Here is a 16,215-nt window from a genome sequence, read left to right on the forward strand (position 1 = left end):
GCCCCAACTACACCGGAGACCCACATTTGATGAAGTATTAAATTTAGCCTTTGTTAGCTCAATAAAATGATCATTGGTTTGCAGTGTTTCAATGTAAATCTGTCAGCTACAATCTTTAAGAAAATAACTCAATGTTCACACCAAGGACATGATTATTTTTTTTTAATCACTTCTATGCACTTACATCTTTCAAGTATACACCTTGGGTTTTAATAGTAAAATTGAGGGATCAGGAGTCAGAGCACTCTCCCTTCCCCATGCTCTTATTAAAAATTATATCTCCTAACGATTATCACTTCCCAACTTCAACAACTGCAGCAGTTCACTATGAATTGTGGCAGAATAATTCAAGTTTAGCCTTCATTTTGATTACTTCATAAAAAGGAGTCCAGTGACTCTTCCTCAAGAACTTCTCTCATCTGTGCAGTATTTGGCTTCAACACCTATGGAATGCAACTAGTGCGTTTTGATATATCGCTGCTGTATTTTGCAAATAGAAACTGGAGTTAAAAGGTGTCAAGTTTACAAACCATCTAATTTAAACCTCGTCTCCATTCTTGAGTTTGAACATCTGACACTGCTTATGCTTGACAAGAGTTTTCCCTGGATTATATGCACTTCAGAAGCACTTTGAAAAATAACAGTGATCTCATTTAGAACACTTTCACATTTTATTTGCAACTATTGCAATTACAAAGAATATAACGACATAAATTTGCATTTAAAGTGGCAACCCTTTCTAATAAACAAGGTCACAAATTAGTGTGCAACTATTCTGGCTTCGGGCAATTTTCATAGGATGGAAATTTTCTTGCCTGATGATTTGTCTGAAATATAGAAATACAACTTTTAATCACTTTCATTTGCTTTATTTAGAGGAAGAAAAAGAAAAAAATCCATCCATCGCTTTTGTCAAGTAACACAATACACTAACAGCCCTGATCTTCTCCTCCCTGAATTTATTATCTAATTAGACTTGTCCTTTTAAATCACTGTCTTCTTTAGAGCCCTACAGGAGACTGAGGTAAAAAACAACTCAGATGCACACTAATACAAATAGCCATCAAATTGTCCAGTTTATTGATGGGAATTCAAAATTTATACAAAACATGCCCTCTTTGCATGTCGTATTTAACCTTTAAAATGTTTCCGACAGCGTCAGGTAGATTCAGAGTTAAGAATATACTTCAGCTTTCAGGATGTACCTTTCATAAAGGTATTACACAAAAGCCACAAACTTATGTTACACATGGTCCCAAAACTGCCTCCAGACATTTTGTTTATCAAAACACTCAGATCTTCTGCTGACCTGATTAAATAAAGGCTTAAAAATGTTTTAAGCCATTAGTAAGTACCCTATGGCAGAATCAAGAAAGTTTATGATTTCCATTATAATCTTGGGCATAAAAAGGCAACAGTCCTAAAAAAAGCAGCCCTCCAGAATACATGAAATGTGGCAATGGGTGTGATGCCAATTTATAATGATTTTGTGAAGTTAAACAGATTTTTAATGTTATCAATGATGTGAGCATTATCACAGCAAAATATTTAATGAATATCACAGAACCAATCAAGTTTTAAAGTTGAGCAGATGTTGTTTCAATCAACAGAAATTTGCAATGTCAAATATACCAAAATGTTTTCTAAAATAAATTCCTAATGCAGAAAAAATGATTTAAAGTTTGTTCCTAGCTAATAGTACCTTTTATTTAAATTGGACCCTAAACTGATCAGACAATACATAGCCCACACTTTCAGACATTTATAATAAAAAAGCTTTTATTTTCAATTGAAACAAATGCACCATCCTGCACTTGAAGGCTATAATGAGCCATAAGCATATTCCAAGGTGTATCAATGGCAACAGATTTGTTTCACCTCCACTGAGAAGTTATAATAATGCACTCTTAATTGGTAAAGAAAAATTAAACTCAGCCTTCTCAAAGCTTCTGTACTGTGTTTCTTGGTTATTGTACAGTTCCACAGTCAGACCATGAGTTTGCAGTGTGTGCAGATATTGTAGTCAATCAACAGTATTGTTTAATCATCATCATCCTCCTCCTCCTCTTCCTCCTCAAAACTGTCTTCAAAGCCCTCGCTGTCTTCCTGGTCCTCATCACCTTCTATTGCTGTATCCCATTGTGGATGATTTTCTGGCACTGGTTTTGCTTCATGAACTTCCAGCTGTAATTGCATAAACAAAAAGAAAGAAAAGGAGGTAATGTGGGGGGTAAGTGTTACAGACAATATACACCAATTTGTGAAAAACAAACAAAACCAAGACAAACAAAAAGTAATAATTAAAAAAAAACCAACATAAAAACACCTGCTTCAAGAAATAAAGCATGCCAGATTTTTGTAATTAACTGGTTGTAACTAGGACTAAAGGGAGGGAAATAGCATAGCAGACTTCAAGGTATAAATGCAGAGCCAGACATACTACAAAAGTTGAATAAATATGAGAAGATGTCTATTAAAATATGCAGGCACTGGAAAGCACCGCAAACTTTAGTCCCATTTAATCCATCATAAAATTGTCACTACTGACATCATGCAGAAATCGCTTACAAGTCTCTCCGTGCCACTGTTTTCAAAACAGAACAGCTTGAATTCTTAAAGATGACAGGACTCCTAGGGTGTTAATAGTCATATGAAGTAGCTTTCAATATAATACAAATACTTAACAGAAACATCACCTTCAATGGTTTAATCTGGTCCAATCCCATATATGAATCCGATCTTAAATAAACCGTGTACTGATAGTTTCCAGGCTTGCCTGGTGCTGGGAACTTCAGCTCTACCTACAAAACAGAGCTCATGCCGTAAGTTCTTACTGCTTTCAAGTGACACATTAGAACAAGTACTCTATAATACGCAATAAAAATTACTACAGAATAATCTTTTTTTATATTTACAAGTGAAACCTATTTGAAAATCTACATAACAAAATATCCTTAGAAAAGACACAGAATACCCAAGCACAATACGTTCCATGGAAGATAAATAATCGAGTCACACTTTTTTCTGAATTAGACCAAAGTACCCCTTTTAAGTACACAATCTCACCCTGTTGTATGCTTCCCTAAATCTCAGAAACCCAAACAGGTTAAAATCTTTAGTATGCTGAAAATATTAGCTTAACTCTATTACTTGAAACTGAACATAAAAATTCAGTTTGCAAGAAAAAAAATACATCAAATCTAGATTTTTCAGAAGAGCAAAGAACACAGCCAAAGGTTACAGTCTCAGAAAAGAACACATGAGCCAAGACTAATTAATTTGTCACAACCTCTGCTTTACAGAAAAAGAACACTTAGTATTTCTCACACATTTGAATAACTTTAAGAATTTTCATTGTGTACAAATACTGGTTTTCATCAGCTTTTGATATCAGGGGAAAAAAACATTCTGCAAAGAAACTTGAAAGTCTTCTTAAATTATATTTTCTTTCTCCATTATCCATTTTCACAGTTAAAAGGTTCCCCTCTACTTCTATCAGGACAGCAAAATTTGTTTTCTGTCTTAAGAGATAAGTATGAAAAAAAGATCTAAATGTATTTGCATACCAGAAGGCACTTTAGTACAGTGTTGTAATACCACAAAAGAAAATTCTTCAAGTACTTTACCTCTTCTTTATCTTTTAGTGTACAAACGTGATACGGCATACATATTAGCATCTGCTCCTTCCGATCTGCAATATATAGCCACCACCATTCTTGTTTTTCCTTTCATACAAGAAAAAATACAAAAAAGGGATTATTGAAGTCATAAAAAATTATGGCCATGCACTTTATAAACAGGTAATTATGTTTCACTGGTCCCTTTAATACAGAGAGAAAGGAAGTGGGTTTGGTTTTGTTTTAAGCTCTTGGATGCATGTTAATATATAGTATATACTGCACACTGAAAGCAAAGAGGTTACCACAAATAACTGTTGGTCTCCAAAGGCTTCATTCCATATATTCGGCCTAAGCTACCACGTAAGACATGGAACTGCTCTGAAGAATTGTGTCCACTGATGATTAACAAGCAACTTCATGTAATTTAAAACTACCTTGGGTTCTTTAACTGAAATCCAGCCTGGATAAAAAGGTCAGCATATAAAGCAAGGCATGGCAAAACATAGACAAAGTATTCTTCCCAGTGAAAAAAAAAAAAAGAAATCCTTTTCTAGTAAAGTATGTTTTGCTCCAATTCTTCTCTCCCCCTCCAAAATGTAGGAATCTGCTGAAAGTCAGAATCTGGACATACTGAGATTTCACTTCAAGGAAGCCCGAACCGCAGGCAATATTGATTTTTGTAAAGGATACCCAACATCTGCTGCCTGTCACACAGAGCTCTCTAAATAGCTACAGGTCTCAAAGGTTTCACCACTGCAGGCACTGAAGCAGAGTTCCTAAACTAAATGAAATTAAAGGCGAGCTGTTCTTCAGAAGAGACAGCAACACTGTACAAAAATAAGAGTTTATCCCTCAATTGGAGTTGGATTTTTAAGACTGTGGTGCAGTTCAGCAGCATAGACAGAACCACTTTCAAACAGGAAAGACTCCAGCTCTTCAACATCAATGCTCTTCATTTAACCACTTCTTGGTAAACCCTCTGGCACACATTTCAGGTAAAATCCAACTTTGTTTTAATAGAACCTGAAACCTTTCTGTTGCAAAGAGGTTGGTTTAGTACTGCAGTCATTACCCTTAGGTAAGAAAATGGGAAAAATGCACATGTTTTAGACAAGCTACATGTTAGATTGCTGAACTGTATTCCAAAACAATTTTTACCCAACCCTCATAGTCTGGTAACTGATCACATAGACTGGAACCCAAAAAGAGTGCACACAAGAATCACGGAATCACAGAATGTTGGAGATTGGAAGGGACCTCAAAAGATCATCTAGTCCAATCCCCCTGCCGGAGCAGGAACACCTAGATGAGGTTACACAGGAACATGTCCAGGCGGGTTTGGAATGTTTCCAGAGCTGGAGACTCCACAACCTCCCTGGGCAGCCTGTTCCAGTGCTCTGTTACCCTTACTGAGAAGAAGTTTCTTCTCAAATTTAAGTGGAACCTCTTGTGTTCTAGTTTGAACCCATCACCCCTTTTCTTATCATTGGTTGTCACCCAGAAGAGCCCGGCTCCATCCTCATGACACTCACCCTTTACATATTTGTAAACATTAATAAGGTCACCCCTCAGTCTCCTCTTCTCCAAGCTAAAGAGCCCCAACTCCCTCAGCCTTTCCTCATAAGGGAGATGATCCACTCCCTTAATCATCTTTGTTGCCCTGCGCTGGACCCTCTCCAGCAGTTCCCTGTCCTTCTGGAACTGAGGGGCCCAGAGCTGGACACAATATTCCAGGTGTGGTCTCACCAGGGCAGAGTAGAGGGGAAGGAGAACCTTTCTTGTAACAGTTTAAAGTCAAGCTCCAAACCAGAAGGCAAATTTTAGATACTCACACCAACAACAATCAGTTGATTGCTTCAGTATCACATGAATGTGGTTGTTCTGTTTTGCTTCATTTTTAATCTAACAGCATTGGAAGGACTAAATGAAAGGATACAGTGGACTTCAACACCACCAGTGAGCCCCTTCCAAATACTGTTAATATGCAGAATTTGAATTAATTTGTCTCTATTGAAAGAGTCAAAAGTTCAGTAGTCTCTGTGTGTGTGTGTTGGGCGTGTTTTTTTGTTTGTGGCTCTGGTTTTTGTTTTTGTTGTTGCTGTTTTGGGGTTTGTTTTTAACACTTCAGAAGCCAATGTTTGGTGACCTGATACTTAAATAATGCAGGCTGAAAAATTACAAAAGCTAAGTTAACTCCTTTTCTTTTTTTGAAGTGACTAATTGTTATGCTTTTAATAATCACCACCACCTAACTGAAGCATTTAACAAACTACAGATTTACAATGGCAAGACACTCACACCAGCAACCCAAACACCCTGATGAATGCTATTCCCATAGCAGACCAGTGTAAAATTAACTCAATGTTAATGCCTATTTTACAGCATATAAAAGTAAAAGCAACTGCATCACAGTAAAGTGACAGCATTCTTTGACGTGTTTAGAACAACAGGCACCAAGAACAGGCCAAAAAACTTTTCAGATGGTATTTAATACCAGAATTTGTAGAATTGTAAGATGTTCTTTTTCCAACTATTCTAAGCAATTTTCTTTATGAAGTTCCTCATGTCATTATAAGGCATAAGTTACTTTATCTGTAAGTTTCAATAATAAATATATTGTCAATGTGCTTGACAGCTGTAGCAAAGAAGAATCTTATGCAGCTGAAGTGTTTATTTCCTAGCCTAAGGGCCTTTCGGAATAGAAGGATAAACAGTATAAATAGTACAGATGAACAAGAACTACAGAAGACAGACCCATCACAGCAATGGCTACTTGCCATTTGGGGCCTATAAGGACTCCGACCATAGAAAAAAGGATCTGCATTTGTATCCATACATTATTTTTGATGTTACTAAAACACTGTGTTGACTTACCATACATTGTGTATGTTTCCATCACTCTCAATGGCAAGGAGTATTTTTTTTTTTTAAAAAAAACAAAGATCAAAAATGTCAACTGCATTTTCACAAAAACTGGTAAAAATAACAGCCAAAAGGGGAAAGAAATAACAGAACAAAAGATATTCATCGATCTAATGCTCAATAGACTCTATAGAGTAAATTCTTTGGAAGTAAAGCTCCTGACCTCACAGTACCACAGCTTTTTTTATAGAAAGGACAACTGTGCAGGAACGTCGTTCTCCTCTCTCTCTTATTGGGTGGAATTTAAAGTTTGTGCCTGTGAGAATCTGGCAAGCTAACAGGCAAGCGGGCAAAATGCCCTTTAACAGATGGGTGCAAGGTTTGGCATGCCAGGGAACCAGTATGTTCATGAAACTGGAACAACAGGGCCAGTTTCTACCTAAAAATGTCAAAACTACAATCTGTGCAGCTTCTGGATCCATGGATGCAGGAGCAGAAGATAATTATTTAGGAATCTGCATAGATTAAAAATGCATCCCTGGCAGAGTAATCAACTGCCCAAAAATTTAGATGAAATAGTGTTAAGGCTACCTTCTGAGAATGAGTATATTATGCTCAGTTACACTCAAACATCCATGAATTCTGGAAAAACAGAGATTCACTAACTACAGAATTTTGTCCTTAGCTCTGCATCTCTGAACTAGCCATCATCATAATACATGTAATACTCTAAACCACAGATAAAAAAACCAGAATACAATGGATTTTGTTCTTCAGATGCTGGAAATTGGCTATCTGAACATGTTCCAACTGCAGCTCCAGCACTAAGCACAGCCACATTCAGCTTTCAGGAAATCAGTGAAGAGAAGCTGGAAAATTTACAGCTGCAGTACCATGAGATAATACACGTGTTTCTTTCAAGTATTCAGTTCAGCACTAGACTTTTTTTTTTAGCATAGTACTGTATTTAGCTTTTATTATAAAATCCATCAGCAGCTTCATTAAACACAGCTGAAGATTAAGCAGCTTTGTACAGAGAAAGTATAAGCAAAGTCTCTGAAGGAACCCTCAGCGCAGTAAAAAAGAAATACGAACATTTAGTGCCCCTGTGGCACTGGGCATAGCACATACTCGGTGTTTGAGCTTAGACTGATGACCAAGGCCAGCTGCCTTTGCAGCAAGGAGGTATTAAGGCTCTGCTGCATATTTGCCATGATCTAAGGCAGCCAGAAGAGCAGAACGGCAGTACACCTTTTCCTGCTACGCTGGTGTACTGCTGGAAGCTGTACTGAGATGGGAGGGTACCTAACGGCATCAGGAAAACACAGCATTAAGCTCAGCCATTACAAAGCTAGATGTGGTGAGGCCACACAACTCTCAGCTAAGGCCTTTGGGAAAACAATTTCTTTGGTTTATTTGGACATCTTGTCTGGCTCCTTAGAAATAGGTCTTGCTTCCCACACTTTAAACTAGGTAAGAACAGCAGAAACAGTATGATTACAAGCATGGGGACAATGTAGTATGTTTTACACATGCAAAAAGCTATACAGGGTCTAGACACAAAGAGCTTTGGGGACTGAAAAGAGGGAGCAAATATATACAGTGTCTTCCCTTCTTCTCATCTTTTCTTGTTCTTCCCCATCTCAACTGGCTCCTTTAAGCTACAAGAGGAAGCATAAGCCTTGCACCCCACCTCCTTGTTACTGGAGACAGCACAACAAGAGGAGGAGAGATCCCAGATCAGCTCTCAGGTCAGACAGCAGGGAAGCAAAGGAAACCCTCTGAACCACTGGCCTGGGAAGAAAAGTGTGGCCAAATACTCCTTCCTCCTGGTTCCAATCTGGTTGCCTCCCAAAGACCTAACTTACTGGCTCAGAAGACAAAACCCACACTTTGAAAAATCCCACCTTTGCCAAGGTTTCATCACTGTGATGGGTTTTCAGACATCTATCAGCAGTTAGCTGTTTGTGTGAGTAACAACTGACATATCAGAACATATTTTCAACATCAAAGGCTGCTGTAGAGACACATCAGCCTATCTACTATACTGAGTGACCACTCTCAAATACATCCCTTTCTCTGATATCCATCCACACCTGATCTTCTATTTTTGAGTTCTATAAGATTGTTCCACAATTGGTTTCTGCCACTTCCAGACCACGCTATGGTAGGAAGAGACAGCTTTGCCAACCCTTTCCATCTTCTACAGCTGTGTTCGGTGTTGCCACCACACTGTTGTTGACCCTCAGACTCTCCTGCCATTACCCTTAATACAGGGGGGGGTCAGGACCTCCCCCTCTCACAGGTGCCTGCAGTCAGTTGAAGAGCAAGTAATGGTTTACTCCTAATTCTGTATTAGAGTCACTGCTGTGCTTTCATATTTTATAGCAAAAAAAAGGACTATAAATTAGGTCCCTATATATTTGAAAGGTTTCATTCTGAATCTATCTGTATGTGGCATATCAGCAGAAACAAAATCCAGTGTTATTGCCATCAGAAAAGAACCTTAAATTCTTTACAAGTTTGCAAGTCTCTGGCATCTGAATAGAAAGAACAATTATTAGAAGTTTCCTAGGGAAGTATCTGAAGGAGTTTCAGAGGATTTAACAAATTAAAGCTGTTCAAATGAAGATCAGCACTTTTTAAAAAGCCCAGTATTTACTACAATAAGAGCAATTAATTTGTATGATATTAATTTTCATGTTTCACAACTATAATGTTTTCTGTTACTGACCTCAGGAAAAAAAAGACTGTAAACAGGATGCGTTATCTTTGACTTCGTTTCAAGAAGGGCTCGTTCCTTTCTCTGTATACTCTGCTGTAACTCTTGCCACTCCTGTCAAAGACAAGTTTAAAGAGTTATTGTGCGCTAGACATCTTTCACATTAAAAAAAGGTTTTAGCCAATGGAAATGATATATATGTCAAGTTTTTGTGCTACGCTATACATTAACCTCTATGTGCATTTCCCTTTTTTATGTTACACAGTATGATTAAAAGAAAAAAAAAAAATCAAACAGAAACTAAAAACCAATCATGTAAAATATTAAAAAACCCCTCCAAAACAAAGCCCAAACAAATAACAAAACAATAAAAAAATAACACACACACACACAAAACCCAAACCACAGATCTGCAGGGCTTGCAAACATTCTTCAAAATTCACTTCCACAGCACTGCCTATAAACACTCACTACCTGAGCTGTAAGAGTCCTGATTAAAAGCTTGATGATTCTTTTCTCATCAGAAACTTATTCTCACCCTGTCCAAGACTTCCAGCTCTCAGTCTCAAGTCTTTGGCTGTAAGACCCATGGCACAGAAACCATCTGCCACCAAAATGCCTCATTCTCCATTATAATCTCTTAATCCACAGTTTTGAGTGACTAAATAATTAACAGTTACTAGAGTTTATTATTAAGCACATGTACAAGTTCATTCAACTATTTCATGCTTATAGTATGCAGTATGCAATAGCCATTACAGGTAAAGAACAAAGTTCAAAGAAGAGACTTTATCTCGCAACATCTACAGCAGCTACTAATCAATTTAAGCCGAAATAAAATATCACAATCTTCCCCTGAAGTTATGCTATTTTTCTCACACCATTTTTCTGTCTGTTCTCCAAAGATCCTTCACTGCTCTCTCCAAAGCAGACTTGCAATGACAAAGCTCTTATGCTGTAATGAGGTCTGAAAACCTTTGGAAAGCTGATATTGCTCCTTCATCCTAATGTTGCCTGGCCTGAGGGGATGCTGGAGGATTAAAATGCATTTGCTTTCAACCCCAGAGGCAATATTCCCCTTAAAGAAAAACTGAGGCTTACAGCTTCATCATCTTTGTTTTGCTTCTCGTCTTGCTCTCTGTCAGAATCTCTATCACTTCCATCATCTTTCTCACTTTGAGAGTCCCTGTTTGTTTCTTCTTCTTCAGATTCACTTCCTTTATCAGAAACCTCCTCCTCTTCTTCCTTCGCAACTATTTCCTAGCGGGAAAGAAAAAGAAACACACACTGAAAACCTCTAACTTAGTTTGTCTGCATTATTGTAGTATGTAGCATTGACAGCACCTGTCTTAAGGTCATAGACTTTATTTCCTATTTTGATCTACACTCTTCTGGTTTCACAGAGTATATCTACAGGGAAGATTAATCTTTTCCCCTCATGTGCTAAGAGGAGTGGGGAAGCAATCTTACTTCTCCATATGGCATCTACAACACGAAAAGGAGAAAATAGTATTTGATTCTGGGTTCACATTTCAAAAAGTCATGAGAAAATGAGAGAAAGTACCTACAACACAGCCCAGGAGGTAGAGAAAACACAATGCAGTGGGAGCATGAAGGTATTAAAGCTACTTAATTTACCAGAAAAAAAGTCTCATTTCAGTTTTTTTCCTTTAAAGGAAAAGTAAAAGATACAAACCAATTCACCACCCAGAAGGCAGCATAACAAGAACTAATAAAAAGCGACTGTGGAGCCAGGCTTCTAAAGTAGTAGGGCACAACTTTCAGTAGGCAACTGGAAACATTAATGTGGTGGTTCCCTGATTATTTTACAAGTAATTTTTAAGTGTAAAGAAAAAAAAGCTGGTTTAAGAAATATGCTTTACAAAAGCATAGAATGAAATGTAACAGATAGCTACAACAACCCCATCAGATTAGGAATGATAAACTGAACAAAATACTAAAATATCAATGAATTCTATGAGCTACCCCATTAGCTTGTTTTTGCTTCTGCTGTTTCGGTGGTTGCAATGAAGGTGGCAGAGGTTTCTTTTTCAATGGCTTCTTTTTCTTTGATTTTGAAGCTTTCTTGGTTCCTTTATTCTTTTGCTGCCATCCTTTGCTCTTAACTTTGTTGACATCTCCTTGCTGTAGGAAAGCAGAATTTAAAATATTTATTCTGCTCATTAAACTTCAGGCATTTGCTGTACTTTAAGCATTTTAAGCTGAGAACCAAAGTTCGAAAGCACAGCTCAAGAGACACTTCAGTAGGTATTTCTGGGAAAAAAAAATGCTTGAGAAGCGCACAATTGACAACTCAAGATCTGAAATAAAGTTCTCTTTAGTTAGCACAAGGAACATTCATTTTCACTTACCCCATCTTCTGCTGGTTGCTCTTCTGCTGCACATATAGACTGTTCCTTTTCAAACACTTCCTGGTTAGGGAAAGATGTGAAAACTATTAATGCCTTTCCATACCAAAACACCAAATTACTATTTTATTTTTTAACTTAAACTAAATCACCTTAGTCAGCCCTGAAGGTTTTACGCATTATGGCAAACTCTTTAATCAGTAACAAACACAAAAGGGAATTAACAGATCGAAATCAAACAGCTTCTAACATTTGGTCTAGGATTTTTCCATCACCAGCATTATGAAGAAATTTAGTAACAACATGTCATCTTGTTCCAAAGAATCTACTTGTTTTATAAAGCACAGAAATCCTGTATCACAAAAGCAAGCAGTAGTAAAATGCAAATTCTGCTCCATTTGCCAAAGCATTAAAGACTTCAACAGCTGCACTGCTACTCAGGGACACAAGACAACATATCAAACCAAAAATGTAAAACGTTAAGGCAAAACACAATGCTAGTATTATGCAGACCAGAACATCTCTATGCAAATGGATTTTGTTTCATGCATTTCTTCCAAATATACTTTTTGCCATTAAAAAAACCCACAACAGTCATAAGGAGCTGTCTTATACAAAGATGGCAAATATTAGATACCACCACAAAAAAAAGCATCATATAAAAGGATAGCTCTAGTTTTCAGGTCATGTACCTCAATGCCAGGCTGCCTAGTGGGGTTCACATCAAAAACATCTTAAATGAGTTTTCTGTATGCTGTCAGACATTTTAATTAATTTCTAAGTACACTTATATATGCTCACAATTTTCAGTTCCCTTCATTTTTAAGGTCCAGCACAGTGATACTGTGCTTTTACTTTCTGCTTTCTACATCCTCAGTTATCACTGAGATGATGCATTCTGAAATTCCATAGTGTTAACACTTAGTTACATAAACAGGCTGCTTTCTGCTGAACTGGCTGCAGTGGCTCATCTGATCCTCAATTGTTTTACTCATGCTTGTATGCCCTACCTCAGAGGCAAAACAAGACTTTCTATTTACTTAAGACAACCACCTGAACAGTGCAGATACAAAAAATGACACTGTAGGCTTTGTTAGATAAAAGCTTGTTTAGTTTCTTTGCATTAAAATTTTTCTAAGTCATTATTTACTACATTTTAAGCTAAAAAATAAACTAAAATTAGAAGTTTAACTACTAGGGTGTAGTAACATTTTTGATCATGTCACATTAACCCCACTTTCTTCATGTGGCACTGGAGTACTTCCTTTATATTATGTATATTTTTGCATTCTGTGGGACTGAGTTTCTTTCGTAAGTGTCTAAAACACCCAAGAGATTTGTAACATTATGAGCCCACATAAATTGAAATCAAACACTGTCCAAAGGACTTGAGTGAATACTTTATTCTGGCTCAAAAACTAAGTTTCTGAATGTCTCTTTTCCTGTTATTTACAAACCTCAGGGCAGTATCACTTGTCGTATTATTTTACTGTTCCCTAGACAACTGCAGCAGGTCAGACTGAACTTTGGTTTGATTCCAGGAAAACTTTCTCATTCAGAAACAAAAACATAAGGGAGGATTAAGAGCACACGTTCTCAATTTCAAATCTTAATTTTACAGTTATATTTACAAAACACTATGTTAGCTTGCAAAGGAGAAATGCCCATTTATTAGTATACACTTGCAGTTACTCTGGAAGAACAAGCATTCTTAATACTTACTGCCATGGTCTGTCTTGTTAGTGTGACCAGAACAGTGACAAGAGAACCTACTGTAATATTGTTGCTGTCTTCATCATCCAAAACTAATGTGAAAAGAAAAGCAACACACCTATTAAACGTCTTTAAAACCTTTTTTTCCTTTAAACATTGTTTCTGTTATGCCAAACTATAAGCATACAAACTCGAGAATTTTTAACCAAAAAAACCCTCCAAAATATTATTTAATAAGTCTACTATCAGGATTAGGGCTGGTAGTTCAGAAAGCCATAAAACAGCAACATTGAGTTTGAAATGTTAATTGCATGAAAGTTAGAAAATTCAAAGTTATAGCTGCTGTGGGAACCATAACTCTATAATATTGTGCATTATATATTAAAGCATAAAACTTCAGAAACGTGAAATACCGCACATGACCAAAGGGACCCTGTTATATTTGTTCTGGGAATCGTAACTTTGATTTTCCTGACTTTCATATGATTAACAACTCAATTTCAATGCCACATTAACAATCATGCATTTAATTCTTTTATTTAAGTAGAAGGCAAAGGAAAATAAAAGAAAGCAATGATTATTTTAACTAAAACATCAAACATAAAACCCACAGGAAAGCCACTGAGGAGTTTATCTCTCCAGTCTATGAACTGGAGAATGTGCCAGGTTGAGGAAGAATAGAGTTATATCCCAGTGTGGATTCCCCTTCTCAAGAAAGCAGTTTTACTATTCACTAGTTCTACATATATATTTTATATAGTGGTAATACGAAACTAAATTTAAAAGCATATGCATTGTTTAATCCTCCATATCACACCTGAGTACCGTTGTGTGACAAAGACTATGGGCAGAAAAGGCTTGCTTGCCAAAATACGAGAAGGTACTTCAAGACTAGATTTTAAGCAGATTAACAGGACTGTGCACAATCCTGTGCTACGAGAGAGTCTAATTTTGTATTTGTTTTTAGAAACACACATAAACTTGATATTTCTAAATGTTGTTTAACAGAGACCACAGAAGCGATTCACTTTCCATGGAGATGCTGCCTAACAGGGAACTACTTCGTAACATACCTAATCTTCAGAGAGGAAGAGCACTACACAGTCATTGAAACATTACACACAAGAGGTAGTTAAGCACAGCATAGACAAATTCTGTCAGATATAAAAATCGTATGAGGATTATCACAAATGAAACGATGAATATTTAGGCATCGGGGTCTCCAACTCAAAAAAATCTCACAAAGGACTCTCCGCACTGGAGTAAGCTGAGCATAAATTCTGGCACAGCAGAACATTTTAAGATAGCTAATAAAAGTGGTATTTCAATCAGAATTCCACATTGCTTGTGAAATATTAAATCAACAGATGAAATATCAGATAAGCTCCTGTAGGAGAAACTACTGCTGGCTTGGGAATCTGTGAAATGTTTCAATGTACTTTATCTCCTCAGACTATAAATCTCATGTACAAGAGTCCGCCACTCAAGAAAGTATGTCACTTCCAGGCCACAAAAATAACAGTGAGCTGCGTTTCAGCATCCTCCAAAAGCCTACTGACACACTATCAAAATGTCAGAAGAGCAACATCTACAGAACAAAAGGACCTCCCACTCACCCTGTGGTTTTATATCCATAGTGACATATGGAAAGCTGCCAAGGACAGCCATAACTTCATCATATTTCTTATCTTCTAGGAAATGTAGTAAATTGCGACGATCAGTGCCTTTCAAACTCACCAGATCTTGAATACTTTTTATTTTATACTGAATTTAAAAAAGAACAAGGAAGTCACATTGTAGCAGAGAACACAGTCCACAAATAAGCTCTTGATAATATTTCACTTGTCTCTTCACACTAGTAACACATACACGCCATTTGATCTGTTCTTATAAAAACCATACTTTAGGAAATCAGCAAGCATATGTCTTGAGAAACAATAAAACAAAGAGGTTGCATTCAAACCTGCTAAATAACATTTCTTTGAATATTGGTGTGTTCCATGCTATGTCATCTCTTAGAAACTGGATACATTTGTTACAAAACTATTACTTTAGACGGCTTTTTCAGAAAGCTGAGCCAATAAATTTTATATTTATATTAGCAGGGACAACTAGTTACATTTTTTCTTCTTTTTAATACCAAATCACAAACACATCTAAAACCATTCATATTAAGAGCTGCAGAGCAGAGTGAAAACAGTAAAATAAGCACAGTAGGAGTAGTTACACTTATACGATCCTAAAATTACATTTGGCCCTTCGAAAGCAACCATGAGGCTGATGTGGCCCTCGTGAAAATGAGTTTGACATCCCTGAGGTAGACTAGTCTTACCTCCCCTTCAGAGGATTGTATTTTTCAAGGCTTCAGTGTATGGGAATCCTGTACAAACAAGCCTAATAAACTGGTCTTATCCCTCTTTCAGAGGAAGGACAGGTGGGATTATGAGATAGCCAAATTCTTGATTTCTTATTTTGTTACACTGCACATGCCAAAAATACATCTAAAATTATGTACTTTTTTGTATGTTCCCTGTAGTTTAGAGCTGGATTAAGAAAAGTGTTTGATGATACCTACAGGAGAACAGTTCTTTTACTTCATCCAAAGGAAAACACTACTTGAATGTTTGATGAACAAGCACCTTCAAAGAGGATTAAAAATGCAGTACTCAAGAATTCTTTATCTTCATACTAACACAGAAACATTTAAATACTACCTAAGGCTACAGTCAAAACTAAACAAAACTTCCATGAGATAAAAGGAATATTTTTGAGATTGATAAGAATCAACCATTGTAAGAAGACTGTCACAAAAGTCAACAGCTTCTACTAGAAAATAACTGCTTGTTTCTAGCCAGGCATTACTAGAAGACATACTACAGTCAACCAAACAATCAGGTTTGAATATAGAGATATAGTCGGTTCAACAGGG

General features: G+C 36.8%; 1 protein-coding gene across 1 annotated transcript in view; it reads right to left on the reverse strand.

Moving 5' to 3' along the window:
- Positions 1-562: 562 nt before the first annotated feature.
- Positions 563-16,215, reverse strand: part of SEC63 (SEC63 homolog, protein translocation regulator) — a 60,019-nt gene continuing 44,366 nt past the window's right edge. Inside the window, exons 13-21 of the mRNA XM_080341109.1 lie at positions 14,903-15,050; positions 13,296-13,378; positions 11,577-11,636; positions 11,191-11,349; positions 10,306-10,464; positions 9,217-9,318; positions 3,627-3,725; positions 2,697-2,801; positions 563-2,184 (exon numbers count right to left, since the gene is read on the reverse strand). Coding sequence (XP_080197235.1) covers positions 2,041-2,184; positions 2,697-2,801; positions 3,627-3,725; positions 9,217-9,318; positions 10,306-10,464; positions 11,191-11,349; positions 11,577-11,636; positions 13,296-13,378; positions 14,903-15,050 — 1,059 coding nt within the window. The 3' untranslated portion in view covers positions 563-2,040. The remainder of the gene's footprint in view (positions 2,185-2,696; positions 2,802-3,626; positions 3,726-9,216; positions 9,319-10,305; positions 10,465-11,190; positions 11,350-11,576; positions 11,637-13,295; positions 13,379-14,902; positions 15,051-16,215) is intronic.

This window comes from Nesoenas mayeri (assembly GCF_963082525.1).
Source record: "Nesoenas mayeri genome assembly, chromosome: 3".
NCBI lineage: Eukaryota > Metazoa > Chordata > Aves > Columbiformes > Columbidae > Nesoenas > Nesoenas mayeri.